Below are 15683 nucleotides of genomic sequence, written 5' to 3' on the forward strand. Positions count from 1 at the left end.
ATTCACCATTTTCTTACACCAGTTTTGGCTGCAACTCGGTTTATATTAGGGTCAGAGGCCAATTTCCTCAAGTACTCACTAGAAACCTTATTGTTGAGCTCAAACATGTATCTCTGCTTGTGAACATAGTGCCAAATCCCCATGATTGCCATGAGCACAGAAGCAAAAGCCAGAGGAAGGAAACCGCCTTGAATGAACTTGTACAAGACTGAAGAGGCATAGATCAGCTCCATTGAAATGAAGACCACAAAGAAGAGAGCAATCAACCATATGCTGGTCTTCCATATGACCAACATTATGAGAGTAAGCAAACATGTGGTGATGAGCATTACACTGACCACCGCAATCCCATATGCGTTGCCAATCTTGTCTGTGGTCTTGAAGGCTGCAGTGACTATGACACAGGCAATCATAAGCAAGTAGTTGATCTCGGGTATGTACACCTGGCCCTCGTACTTGGCAGAGGTATGAACAACCTTGACTCTTGGGAAACAGCCAAGACTGAGGGACTGAGTGATGATTGAGAATGCCCCAGATATCATAGCTTGGCTGGCGATAATGGCAGCAGCTACAGCCACAACAAAGGTTGGCCAGTACAAAGCGTCTGCATACCAATTAAAGAAGACAATATATTAATTAATTGGTCAATCAGTCAAGTGTGAACTGTGAAGTGATCACAATATATAAGAAAATTTCCTAATATGGAGAGGAGAGTTGAAGTGTTGAACACTTCCAATATGCATGGTGGGTGTGAGAAGTGATGAGAACTCACCTGGTATTGAGTCGTAGAATGTTTTTTTCACATGATCTGGGAACTTGCTGAGGTCATATGCCGTTATTAATGCGGGAAATGTGATGAAAGAGAAACTGGTCTGCAACATTATATATATAATATTATTTTCTGGAGGGGTCAACTCAACAAATAAACAATTCTCTACAATTGACACATTCATATTTAATTAGCTTAAAAAGTAAAAAACAAAAAAAAAAAGGATTTAATTTAATTTTTTTAATTTTTTTCTTCTGAAGAAGACAAAAATCAAAATCATATCTGACTTGCTTAAGGAACTTAACGTACATGAAGAACAAATAAGAGAAACCTATTTAATAGTTTGATTTCACAAGATTGTGAAATTAATAATTCGTTAAAGTAAATCTAACTCTTGAATAGTTTATCTCCAACTTATCCCTCAACGTTAAATCTCTTAAGATAAATCAAATTGTATAATACAATAGGGTATTAATTTACTAATTACTTACTTGGATTGCTTTGACATTGAAGTGACCCAGATCAGCAAACATGGCCTCCGTCCCTGGTTTATATATAAATATATAAATATATATATGCATATATGTCACTAGTTAATTAATGGAGATTCACAAGGAGAGATATGAAAAAATATATATATTTAAATATAATTGTATATATATACTTAATTACCAGTAATGCAGAGAAATACTCCTCCAAGGGAAACCCATCCTTGTTTTCCAGTTCTTTTGAAGTAATCAATTATGTATTTTGGATTAAAGGCACGCAATACACCAATGTCATATTTGAACAAGTTGTACAGACCGATGCCACTGATGAATAAGAACCACACCAAGATAATAGGCCCAAAGGTGAAGCCCACTTTATCAGTTCCAAATCGTTGAACAGCGAAGAGAGCGATCAAGATTACTATAGAAATCCCCACAACAGCGTCTGAATATTTACTATCACTCAATATTGTTAGCAAATTGAGTGTCACAATTAATTCATTTACATGTTTGGTATAAATTAAAAACCATGTGTATACGTTATACCTTTGCCTAATGAATCGATCCCGCTCACTGCAGAAAGGACTGCACACACGCAAATTAACATAACTTATAAGGGTATTTATTTAGTATTGAATCATTATTAATTTGTTCAATAAAATACATTCATAGTTCAAGAATTGTGTTATACCAAATGAATGAATTAATTAATTACCTGAAATGGATGGAGTAAGAACCCCAACTCCAATTACCATGGAAGTTCCCATAATGGTGACAAGGAAAATTACATATTGGGCAATCTTACTATTCTCGAGATTTTTCTTGATGGTTTGAGCCCGTCTCAACTCCTTGGTTGGTGTTTCAAGTTTGTAGTTGGAGAGCTCTCTGTCTTCAGGTTGGTTATTTGGAATTAAGCTCACCTTTACATGCCGGCATATCAAGGAGTACAGTGCAAATGTTCCGCCTACAAATTTACTTGGTTCGTCAAGGTATTAAATAAAAATTCAAAAGTTATTGCTGACACTACAAGAAATTAGAGTAATATCCACCTTCATTAATTGTATAGAAAGATATGGCAATAAGAAACTTTAGTCTCTATTATTCAATTACCACTTATTTTTGTTAAAATTAAGACACTTTAGTTCTTATTTCTCAATTATCACCCATTTTTTATAACTAATGAAAGTGGGCATTGCTCTAATTTGTGGTATATGAAAATACAAAATATTTGTGAAGGATGTTCGATCCTACTTTTGTTTGGTCTGGCCGCCGTCATATTCATATTAATTGTTGTGGTATTGACTTGACTAACTATTCATAAAATAACATGTCTTGGACCATGAAAAAGAAAGAAATCCTCTGAAGGGATCTTGCAAAAACAAAAGTGTGCGGATCTTCCCTTGCTGGCCGTTAGTTATGTTTAATTAATGAAATCATGTAGATACTTTTGTTTTTTTGGCCAAGAAAATCATGTAAATACTTAATCCAACTAATAACCCAATTCATAATTCTCTAAAATCCAGAACAACTTATGCAAGAAACTCTTCGACTCGTAAAATTGAAAAACAAGGAGAGGAAGACGATAGAAGATGGAAACCCATCTACTCTAAAGTCTGAAATCAAAACGAGACACGTGACATAACCCAAGAAGAGCTTGCAGAAAAAACCACCCACTTTCTCCTTAAAATCGACAACGAGAACCAAGTAACCAAACCGTTACTTATAAAAAGCTCAAAACTTGAAAATCAGGAGGAGTTTCTTTAGAGGAATCTCTTTTGACAAGTACCGCAAAGTTTATGATAAACACTGAAATTAATAATCATGATGATAATTAAACGATCAAATGAGTTTTGATTTTATTGATTTTTTGCATAGATGAATTTTAAAGGGTAAAATATATTTTTGGTCCTGTGTTTTGAGTTGAAAGCATATTTGGTCCTCGTGGTTTCAATTTTGCCAATTTGGTCCCTGTGCTTTATGAAGTTTGCAATCTTAGGACAATTTAACAAAAATTAAATCTTCAATTTGGGAAAAAAATATCCACCTGTTTTCAAGAAATATTTTGTTGAGAGATTGAAAGATCATCTAATGGGCTTTCTAAAACTACTTTCAAATTTTATTTTCATGTTTATTTGCTAAAGAAATTGAGGCTCAAAAAATGTTTAGGGTTTGAACTTTAAATTTGTGACTTCTTTAAATTCTTATTTGAAAATAAAAAATTCAAGGTTATATACATAATTTTGAATCTTTTTTGAGTAAAACTTGCTAGTTTAAACAAGTTATTAGTTTTGATTTGAAGAAAATTTTTATGTTAGGTGTATAATGTACCAAAACTGTAAAAAATATAAAATATAATGACCAAATTGACAAAATTAAAACTACGAGGACCAAATGTGTTTTTGACTCAAAATACAGGGACCAAAAAGGTATTTTACCCAATTTTAAATGTACAACTAAAATTTAGACGGTTCATAATATTAGTTCAGATAGCCCGAATAATACAATCCCTTTTGGTTCTTGTCAAAAGAAATCTCTCTTTTGAAACTCTACCATATATAAACACAATTAATGAATGATTTTCTTTGAATGATTAGATGCGTGCACCACCCGCACCTTAAAAGTACAAGATATGATCATATATATATTTATGGTAGGCTTAATTATCAATTTACCACCCAAAATTGTAATTCATTCTCACTTTGTCACCTGAAAGTTTTTTTGTCCCAGATTACCACCTGTAACTTACATTTGTGTCCCATTTTACCTTGTTCTGTCAATAATTCCGTTAAAAATGATGACCTGGCAGTTAATGCTGATGTGGCGCGCTGAATGTGCACCATGTGTCACATCTTTGCTTTTTGAATTTTTTTTATTTTTTTTATTTGTATATAGTTTAAAAATTAGTTAAAAATAACTCCGAACTTAGAAAAATACACAGAAAATTCCTACGGACTCGTCTTGACTAGCACTAATTTACTATCAGGTTAAATTACCAATTTTCTCTCTTAAAATTTTCAAAAAAATTAGAAAGTCCAAATTTATTTCTAAAAAATTAAAATAAATTTTCCTCTATTAAACAAATTCTAGAAAAAATTCTAGAATTTTCGTAAACTCTTGGACAAATTCTCAAAAATATTTTGAAAATTACCAAAAGCCTATTTTAGAGAATTATTTTGAGACTTTACAGAAATTCTAGAATTTTTCTAGAATTCATTTTATAGGGAAATTTATTTTCTTCTAAGACCGAGAGGTATTTTGGGTAGCAAGTGTTCACAAGAAAGGTATTGTTAGTTTTTAGAAGACTAATGGTGTAGACCTTATATTTTTTAGAGTTCGGGAGATTATCCTATGAATTTCCAAAGAGTTTAGAGTATTTTAATTTTCTAGAAATAAATTTGGACTTTCCAATTTTATGAAAATTTTTAGAGAGAAAATTGGAATTTTGACCCTATAGTAAATTAGTACTAGTCAAGATAAGTCAATAAGAATTTTTCGTGTATTTTTTTAAGTTCGGAGCTATTTTTAATTAATTTTTAAAGTTTATATAAATAAGAAAATAAAAAAAATCAGAAAATACAAGAAAATATGTGACATGTAGAGCACATCCAGCGTGCCACGTACGTCAACATTAACGGCCAGGTCATCATTTTTAACGGAATTGTTGACAAAACAAAGTAAAATGGGACACGGATGTAAGTTACAGGTGATAATCTGGAACAAAAAAATTTTCAGATGACAAAGTGAGAATGAGTTACAATTTTGGGTGGTAAATCGATAATTAAACCTTTATGGTATGACAATGCCAATGCTTGCACACGAAGTTTTTCTCATGAAAATTGGATGAATATGTTAATTAATCTGTGTTATAATTAGAAGTTAGCTAACTAACTAGCCAGCTAGCTAGCTGAGAGAATGAATTACGAACAAATTAACTTAAATCACATTAAGAGCCCCTTCAATTAATAATATCGATCTTACCATCGCGATTATCATTGGCCCACAAGACGATGAAGACATACTTAAGCATGGGAATGAGCGCTATGGTATAGATGATGAGAGACAACTCCCCTAGAATGTCCTCATTTTGGCCTATTCGGTTGGTGAAAGTGCTAGAGTATACATAGAGTGGAGACGTCCCTATGTCCCCCCCCCCCCCCCCCATACACCACCCCTAATCCCCTATACTCTGAAATGCCAAACTTAACGTTCTCATCCAGCTTACATGATCAAAACAAATAAAAAAAGGTTTAGTTAATTTCAAGCCGGCCAGTATATCAGAAAATAAATTAAATCTATAATAAATCATTACTTTTTTGTTATATTAAAGGGAATCGAATCTTGAAACTAATATAATCCTAATTCAACCCCACCAACTTTCACTACTTCAGCTAATCCCATGGCCTATAACATATAACAAAGCTAAACATAGGTACAGACCTGTGAGGAATGGCTTTGAGTCGTGGAAACTCTCCCAGCCTCCAAACTGAGGGAGTCTACACGACGTAGCTCTGCCCATGACCTTTTTCTCCTTCAGGTGGCTGCTTGTTCCTAATTCTTCGGTCTCTTGCCTTGTTCTCACCACTTCCTCGGCCATTTCTCGTGATTTTGTTTCTCTTAATTAACTTAATTGCTACCTTGGGTATTATAGGCAATTAATTAAGCAAGTCTCAGTTCTGACCTAGCTTGTTAATTACTTGATTCATTAATCAATTCTTCATCCTTCTATTATTGCCTTAATTTATTCTAATTATTCATCTAGCTAGCTATCCCACAAATTAGTTTATTAAGTAGAAACATGTCAGCTACGCGTATTCTTTTAAAATTTCGGCAAGCAAGAAAAGTGCACGGGCGAGACAACAATGTCAAAACAGACGTACACCAACATTGACAACATACGAAAGGAGCATTATATCAGACAGGTTTTCCGTAGGTTGGAGTCCGAGTCACCAACTCGCATATTCCCAGGTTTATGGTCATCATCGTAGTAGTTTCTTATTTTTGGATCGATAAAGAGTTGTCGTTGAGTGACAATCCGTTTGTGATATATGTGCCGTACATGTGGTGGGATAATGATATAAATTAAGGACAATTAATATTTCTATTTAAAGACACAAGGCTGATGATTAATATAGACCATATACGCAATTAATTATTTTGGTAATTAGCTAGGTTTAGGACTATGAGAATGAGTAACGGCCGGGTGATGGCAGTTACTAGTTTCCATGTCCTTCACATATATATACTAGTACCTAATTCAGTCTTTTTTTGGCCAGGAGTAACTAATTCATTCAACGTCCAATCTTAACACTGAATTGGAAGTTACAAGTTGTGTACATAGATGTTTGCAAGATGGCTAAGAAAATTGGAGGTCAAACGACTCAACCTAATAATAGCTGATATTCTTAATTACCAAAAAAATAAAAATAAAGATATTGAGATATATATATTCTATTGATCGCGAGGTATACCTCAATTTATTTATGTTGAGGTATGACTTTATTGGGGCCCACATAAGTTGTTTTGTGTCGATCCGAATCATTCGCAAAGATCATCTTCATTGATAGATCATTCTTGCAAAAAATTAGTCAAATCGGAAATCATTTGCCTATCTAATTTTGATAAAACAAATGGACGGTTTCATCAAAAATATTTTGATTCGTCCATTTATTATTTGATCAAAGTTAGATAGGCAAATGATTTCCGATTTGGCTAATTTTTTGCAAGGACGATTTATCAATAGAGATGTAAAAAATAAACGGTTTGGATTAACACAAAACAACTCGTGTAGGCCCTAATAAGGTATACCTCAACATAAATAAGTTGATGTATACCTCAATAGAAGAAGTCTGTATATATATATATATATAAATAAAATGAGAAAAGGAGAGATAGAGAGGGGGGGGGGGGGGGGAGCTAAAGAATCGACTGACATGAATGTCATGCAGAGAGCTAGAGATAGAGTACAATCCAAATTTAATTAGTGATTATTGAAGCATTAGCATATTAATTATGTTCAGTTTTTATTAAATGTCGATGTCAACAGAATTACTGAGAATTTGAACATACGAGAGTTGAGGATGACATGGGCCTATATTGTATATTTTCAAATTCTCGGTTGTGAAAAAGTCATGCCAAATATCGATCACGACGGTTTGGCTCTGAATCTCGAAAGCGAACTTGAGACTAATTAATTAAGAACTATTATTTTATCAAGCATTATTGCAATGATTACCAATAATATTCGATGAAAATTAAACCCTAACTTGTTGAGTTGTTGAGATAAGAAAGAAATGTAAACCACTTGAACAAAAAAGAATTGAAATCTTCAGTTGTGAAGTACGTGGGAAATAACGCCTTAAGCCTTGTTTGACTTTTGGAATGTGAAATCGAGTTTCGCATTTCATTCAGTATTTGACTACTAGTTAAAGATAAGATAACAAAATTTAGTCCAATTATATAATTTTTATATTTTTTTTAAGTTTTTAGACATAATTAACTCAGAAAGTACATGAGGTTAGGTTAAACCCACACTATTTTCTCTTTTGATGTAGACCTATTTTTAATATCGCCACGTATGATTATTTTAATATTTATTTATATGCTAATTTATCCCTGAATTATTAAATGTTAAAATTTGATTTTGAATTATTAATTTTCATATTTTAAGCATTGAGTAATTATGATGATCATTATACAGTTTTCACTTTTGGTTTACATTTTGAATTATTAATGGGTTGCCATTTTCATTTTGGAATATATGGTACGTGATTTCCCTACAGCCTTACTTGGATATCGACTCAACGTTTTTGTATCACAAAACTTCTCAAAAAAGGTAAGTATATAGTGGTCTGCAAGTGTATCCTGCAGTATATATATGAAAACTTTTCCTACAAATATCCAAGAATTGACAAAAGATCTTAGTTCCTTTCATGTCTACAACCTTTGTTTAATAGCTAAAGTCCTCGAAATACCAGTTCTTCTTCTCCTAATCGATCCCCTTAGATCTTCCTCACTTCTCCTCATCCACCCCGTTTTGGAGACATAGGTACATTAACTCTATTCTTTGCTTTTAATTTTTTTCTTAAATTTTTGCTCTGATCATTGCATGGCGGTCGCCTAAATTAAACCTCCACATGTAAATTTGGTATATTTGTGTGTTATTTTTAACAGTCCCTACGTTAAGGAATTAATTTGGATTAATGATCGAGTACTTATCTGATCTTGGAAAAGTTCATAAGAATATGATATAAAAGTTCACAATTAATGGCATCTCTGTGCCTTCTATGCAAGATGAACTGATCGAACAAGCATTACTTCTCAATATTGGTGCATTTTTTTGTTTTTTCAGATAAATAAATAGTAGCATTAGACTAGATGAGAATTACATATACAAGGGGAATTGCCCTGAAAGAATACAAAGCTCTCCACAGGTTTACCCAAATCGATCGCAAGCCCGATCGAGGACACCAAATTAAGCATAGTCCAATTAAGCTAATGCAAGCAAGACATATAAATTAAAGAGAAACCACCATGTGAGAAGTATAATCGACACGCAGCTCCGTGCAAGCTTCGATCACCAAAAGTAAAAAAGATGGAGCCCTACACAAATTAGCATATTGAGAAGCAAGCACATGCATTATGCAATCTGTCAAACAAGCACTGTTTTCTTACACCAGTTTTGGCTGCAACTCTCAAAGTACACAAGATCCCATATCTCAAATCTCATAGGTCATTCCAACCCTGAGAAGCCTACTCCTTGGAATTTCCATAACCTTCTCACTCTGCCTAAAGTTCTTCCTCATGAAACTGTAGGCATAGTTGACAACTATCTTCTTGAACCATGACGATTTCTTTTTTGCCACAACTTCTGTCTCTCCCAGCAGATACACTATGCCTTTCTCCATAGCCGTCTGCACAAACTGCGTTTCCTCCTCAGCTCCTCCAATTGGCGCAGACACAATCCTGCTAGAGCAGGAATTCACTGACCTTGCACCATGGAATGACTGAATGGACCCTGATGATGAAATGCGAGCTGCAGCTGGGTTATCTTCTTGCACTGCAGATTCCACTGCTTCCTCCCCCACTGTCTTCTCTGTCGTTTCACCTTCAATTATCAAGTGCTCGTTGCGGATGAACTCCTTCAAATTCTCAACCAGCTGGTTCTCAAACTCTTTTGGCTCCTCAATAATGTCGTTGTAACCATACCTCACCACGCAACGGAACATTCTGTACTCTCTTGGCTCCAACTGCCGAAACAGAAACCTTTCCTCCAACAAAACCTTGCTGATGGGGATGGACTTGACTGACACAATCACTAAAACAGAGTGGATGGAGGGTATGTTGGCAATGAAGTGAGAAAATATAGGAGGGACTCCCTGCACAAGCTCAGAATACAGAAGCCCAATTCCTGGCACTCGGTTTATATTAGGGTCAGAGGCCAATTTCCTCAAGTACTCACTAGAAACCTTATTGTTAAGCTCAAACATGTATCTCTGCTTGTGAACATAGTGCCAAATCCCCATGATTGCCATGAGCACAGAGGCAAAAACCAGAGGAAGGAAACCGCCTTGAATGAACTTGTACAAGACCGAAGAGGCATAGAGCAGCTCCATTGAAATGAAGACCACAAAGAAGAGAGCAATCAACCATATGCTGGTCTTCCATATGACCAACATTATGAGGGTGAGCAAACATGTGGTGATGAGCATTACACTGACCACCGCAATCCCATATGCGTTGCCAATCTTGTCTGTGGTCTTGAAGGCCGCAGTGACTATGACGCAGGCAATCATAAGCAAGTAGTTGATCTCGGGTATGTACACCTGGCCCTCGTACTTGGCAGACGTATGAACAACCTTGACTCTTGGGAAACAGCCAAGACTGAGGGACTGAGTGATAATTGAGAATGTCCCAGATATCATAGCTTGGCTGGCAATAATGGCAGCAGCTACGGCCACAACGAAGGTTGGCCAGTACAAAGGTTCTGCATTAATAGTTCAATCAGTAAACCCTAAACCCTAACCGCAATTAACTAAGAGAATAACGTAGTGATTAATTGTTGAATCAGTCAATTTTGTGATATGCATGGTGGTGGTGACTGGTGGGTGTGAGAATTGAGAACTCACTTGGTATTGAATCGTAGAATGTTTCTTCCACGTGACCTGGGAACTTGGTGAGGTATGCCGCTTGCCCAGCATATGCCATTATTAATGCGGGAAATGTGATGAAAGAGAAACTGATCTGAATTGAGGTCAATGCTTTAATATAGTACAATTAATTAATGTTGATGGTATGGAGTCAACTCAATATAAAAAATAATAATAATAATAATTTCTCAAGTTACACGGTTACCTGTCTATATAATAATATAAATAGGGTATTAATTTGCAAGTTACTTACTTGGATTGCTTTGACATTGAAGTGACCCAGATCAGCAAACATGGCCTCCGCCCCTGTTTTATATTGTATGCCACTAGTTAATTAATGGATATATATAATATATTCACAAGGAGAGATATAAATACATAAATAAATATAAATGTGTATATATTTAATTACCAGTAATGCATAGAAATACTCCCCCAAGGGAAACCCATCCTTGTTTTCCATTTCTTTTGAAGTAATCAATTATGTATTTTGGATTAAGGGCACGCAATACACCAACGTCATATTTGAACAAGTTGAAAAGACCAATGCCACCGATGAACAAGAACCACACCAAGATAATAGGCGCAAAGGTGAAGCCCACTTTATCAGTTCCAAATCGTTGAGCAGAGAAGATAAGGATCAAGATTGCTATAGAAATCCCCACAACAGCATCTGGAATATAAACATTAATGTCACTCAATTAATATTGTTAACAAATTAAGTTTCACTAAAAAGTAAAAACCAATTAATATACATACAAGATATGGTAGAAATTAATTAAATATATATATATATGTTACCTTTGCCTAACGACTTGATCCCACTCACCGCAGAAAGGACTGCACGCAAAACTTTTGTTAATTTTTGGGGAAAACATATATAATTAAGTGTACAAATTCCCTAATTATATGTTTAATAAATTATAATAAGAACAACGTTAGTTAGACCATCTTTATAAACATTATTGTAGATTCAATAATTAAAGTCGGTCCAAATAACTTTATTAATTGATATATATACACTACAATAATTGCACTAAATAAAAGTATTCAATTATTGATTACCTGAAATGCATGGAGTAAGAACCCCATCTCCAATTACCATGGAAGTTCCCATGATGGTGACAAGGAAAAGTAGATACTTGGCAATCTTACTATTCTCCAGCTTCTTTTTGATGGTTTGGGCCCGTTTCAACTCCTGGGATGGTATTTCCAGTTTGTAGTTGGAGAGCTCTCTGTCTTCTGGCTGGTTGTTCGGAATTAAGCTCACCTTCGCATACCGGCATATCAAAGAGTATAGTGCAAATGTTCCACCTACAAATAATTAATATGGTATTACAATTAATTACAAGTCAGCTAATTAAGAGAATTAATAAATGAACAAAACTTGATTCATATAAATATTCTCTTGCATGTATAGGTACGTACCATCACCATTATCATTGGCCCACAAGACGATGAGGACGTACTTAAGCATGGGAATGAGTACTAAGGTATAGATGATGAGAGACAAGACCCCAAGAATGTCATCATTGTGTACAATTTCTTTGGTGAATGTGCTCTCAAACACATACAGTGGAGACGTCCCTATGTCCCCATACACCACCCCCATGCTCTGAAATGCCAAACTTAGCGTTCTCTTCCAATTTATCTGGAACACCAAATAATTAATTAAATCGATCTTCAATTAGTATGTATATGTATATATACATATATATTAGAAAAAAAAAAACAAAGGCCACATATATTTGATGGTAGACCTGTGAGGCATGTTTATGAGTCATGGAAACTCTTCCGGCCTCCAAATTGAGGGAGTCTACGCGGGCCAGCTTCGCCCATGAAACCTTTCTCTCCTTCAGCTCCTGCGGCTGGTTATTCTTATTTGTTTCTTTCTCTTCTTCTGTCTCTGCTCCCCTTGTGCTCATCATCACATTCTCTGCCATCCCTTTTTTCGATCTCTAGCTTCTTCTTGTTTTTGTTTCTCTGTAAATGAATAGTCATGCCATGGATTTTATAGGCAATTAAACAACCTCTCAGTTCTGACTTTGTTACTAAATTAATTGATTCTTTATTCATCTATCTATCTACAACTTCATTTATAGAAACGTGTCAGTGACGTGTTTTTTTTTTTAAATTTGGCAAAAAAGTAAATTGCAGGCGCAAGAGAACATTGTCAAACAGATCATGTAATATTCAATAAAGGTAAGCATGTTCTGATATATGGGTTGTTGGAGTGTCACTAACTTGCATAGATATTCCCATATATAAAAATCTTTCTAGTGGCAATCGACTGTTTGTCATCTGCCGTACATGATGGGATTATGATATAAAATTAATTAATTTCCTAATGGATAATGTGCAATTTCTTAGGTAGCTAAGAGCCTAAGATTAGTGCTATGAAATGACAAGGGCAGTTACTAGTTTCCTTCACAAACTAATAAAGTGCTACATATATACATGCTACCGGATATGTATAAAAATGGCTAAGAAATTAAATTGGAAGTATCACCACTCAACGTAATAATTATAGTAACTCAAGACCCTACTCCTCACTCAAGTACATGTTGGGTTGCACGCGCTCCGACAATACTATTTATAGCGATTCAATACTTTATTCAAAAGTGTTAATTGAAATTAACTTTTGAATTTCCAAATCTTAGGTAAGTGTACTTTATATATATAGATTAATCCAACGCATGTATTATTTAAAATTATTAACATAATTTATTTTTTGTTAGATTAGAGAGAATCGAATTCTTAACTTAATTAACCTAATATAACGTAACTTTTATCCCAACTGACATCACCACTTGTACTAACTCCAACAGCAAAATTATTAACATGTTAATATTATAATACTAATCAAATGAGAGTTGAGGATGCATGACATGGGCATATTATATTCTAGGTTCTGAAAAAATCATCCGATGTATAGATGGGTTGGCTCTGAATCTTGAAAGCGTTCGAACTTCAAGTCTTTGAAAGTACGGAATATTATTTTATCAAACATTATTGCACTGATTACCTATTATACTATTTATTTGGTGATAATGTGAAGCCAAAACGTCTTAAAGTAAACCACTTGAGAAAAAGAAATATATATAGAAGAAAGTTGAAATCTTCAGTTCACAGAACGGGGGGAGGTAACACGTACCTTAAACCTTGTTTGACACTAGGGATTGGGAAATGAGTTTCGGATTTGTTTTACTTGTAAAACAGCATTAAATTTGTGAATTTCTTGTTTTAAATTTGTAGAATATTCAAATTTGTAAAACAGCATTATAAAGAGAAATAATACTAACTCAATTAATAAATTTACAATTTAATAATTAAATTGAAAAACCAATGTAATCAATTACTTATTGAAGCTTTTGTCAGTGGTCATACTTAATTGACACCTTCTTTTTTATAGTGCAGTATCATATTTTTAACTTTTCTAAATCATATTCAATTGTTAATGTCAGTGGCCCACAAATTAAAGGCACCTATAAGTTGTAACAGGTTGATCGATGTTTAAACTATAATTCCTCACATTGTCTTGCGTTGTTTCGTTTTCTATTAAGCAACACATTATTAATATATAGGAAAGGTGGCTTAAATTAATAAATGACCACATAAAACAATAAATGAAAAATGAATGTGTAACATATATATATAATTACTTGAATGTCATTATTAATTTACTCCACCATTGTGAATTCATAGAAATATTGTAAAATGACGTACGTTTGGATATAATCACAAAAATACACGGTTTGTCTTTGGTGCTTTTTGTTTTTTAATAGTGTCTTGTCTTTAGTGCGTATGTGGTTCTACTTAATACCAAATTATATATTAGCTATAGCCTTGAATAATTGAACAAATAAATTTGACTTTGCGTAATGATTTTTGTTCATTTTGGGCAATTATTAGTTTTTGACTTTTTCCATCAATTCCCAATAATTGTGTTAATTTTTCTCCACCGGGGCCCAACATTAAAGTTGACTTCTAAGCCCAACAATAAAGGTCTAATAAAAATAAAGAAATCTAACAAGTACCGACACACACCTAAATAAAATGATGTGATCAGTGTTGGGCCCCGATGCTAGATTATTCTCACAAGAGGAATGATAGATTCTTCTCACACCAAAAAAAAAAAAAAAAAAAAAAGAAATGCTAGATATTATGTGATAAAATAGCATTGACCCTTGGATTTTCAGTTTTAATTAATACTGCAAAGGGTTTATTTCATATTTAGTACTTAAATTTTGACCCTTGTCTTAATGTGGTACTTAAACTTTTATTTGTCCCAATTGAGTACCTAAACTTTTATTTTGTGTCTAATAGGTACCAAAATGAATTTTTGTTAAAATTGTCAATAAAAGGGGCAATATAGTCAAAGTATATTTTAATTATTTTCTTTATATGTTTAAAATTATTAAAAAAAACACACAACAAACAAAAAAAATTAAAAATTAAAATTAAAAAATAAATTTTTTGAAGTGACTATATTGCCCCTAACTTTTGTTGATAATTTTAACAGAAATTCATTTTGGTACCTATTAGACACAAAATAAAAGTTTAGGTACTCAATTGGGACAAATAAAAGTTTAGGTACCACATTAAGACAATGATCAAAGTTCAGGTACTAAACATGAAAAAAAACCCTACTGCAAATATGTCTGCTTCAATTGTCAAATGACAAATAAAAGTGAATATCATGCTCTTCAATTCGTCCAAAAAAAAAGTGAATACCTAGCTTGTTCAGAAAAAGCCCTATTGATGAGATTTTGAGAACTTTAGACTTAAATATGAGTTTTTTTATTAATCAATAATTTTCGTTTATGATTTAAGTCAGGACCTCATCCTATAAGGAAGGAGTGATGAGAGGGACTTACCTGTCAGGGATACCAGCTGTGGTATCTATCTTTCTCTATCTCTTTTTTTTTTTTTTTTTCTTTCTCTCCTCTTCTTCTTTCTTTTTCTCTCTATCGTTACACAAGCTTGTCTCTATCACAGGGGTATGTAAGTTATTCTCAAAGAGTGATTAAATGTCACTAAATCAAATGATGATTAAAATTTGGTAATTCATTTAATTTTGTAAATATTTTGAACGGTGTCAGTTAACTAATCATCAATTCAAGTCAAGTCGCTGCAAAACTTTCTAATCTTATAGGAAACTACATACATGGTGGTATCAAAAAATAAGCATTATATATGCATATGTAAACGAGCACTTCGAACCCCATGTTGTCTGATGCTTGTTGCAATCTTTTTTTCTTTTTCTTTTTTTTTTTCAAA

General features: G+C 33.6%; 1 protein-coding gene and 1 pseudogene across 1 annotated transcript; both read right to left on the reverse strand.

The window, feature by feature from the left end:
• Positions 1–2: 2 nt before the first annotated feature.
• LOC147294593 (potassium transporter 5-like) lies at positions 3–5851 on the reverse strand (annotated as a pseudogene).
• A 3029-nt stretch (positions 5852–8880) lies between these two features.
• On the reverse strand, positions 8881–12346 carry LOC147294594 (potassium transporter 5-like). The gene is made up of 8 exons (XM_086232428.1): positions 12164–12346; positions 11832–12054; positions 11469–11717; positions 11205–11243; positions 10816–11076; positions 10657–10709; positions 10383–10497; positions 8881–10240 (listed from the first exon to the last, which is right to left on the reverse strand). The coding sequence occupies exons 1-8, from the start codon at positions 12344–12346 to the stop codon at positions 8973–8975; spliced, it is 2391 nt and encodes a 796-aa protein (XP_086088554.1). The 3' UTR covers positions 8881–8972.
• Between the last annotated feature and the right edge of the window lie 3337 nt (positions 12347–15683).

This window comes from Dryas octopetala, chromosome 2, assembly GCF_963921425.1.
Source record: "Dryas octopetala chromosome 2, drDryOcto1.1, whole genome shotgun sequence".
NCBI classification, from domain to species: domain Eukaryota; kingdom Viridiplantae; phylum Streptophyta; class Magnoliopsida; order Rosales; family Rosaceae; genus Dryas; species Dryas octopetala.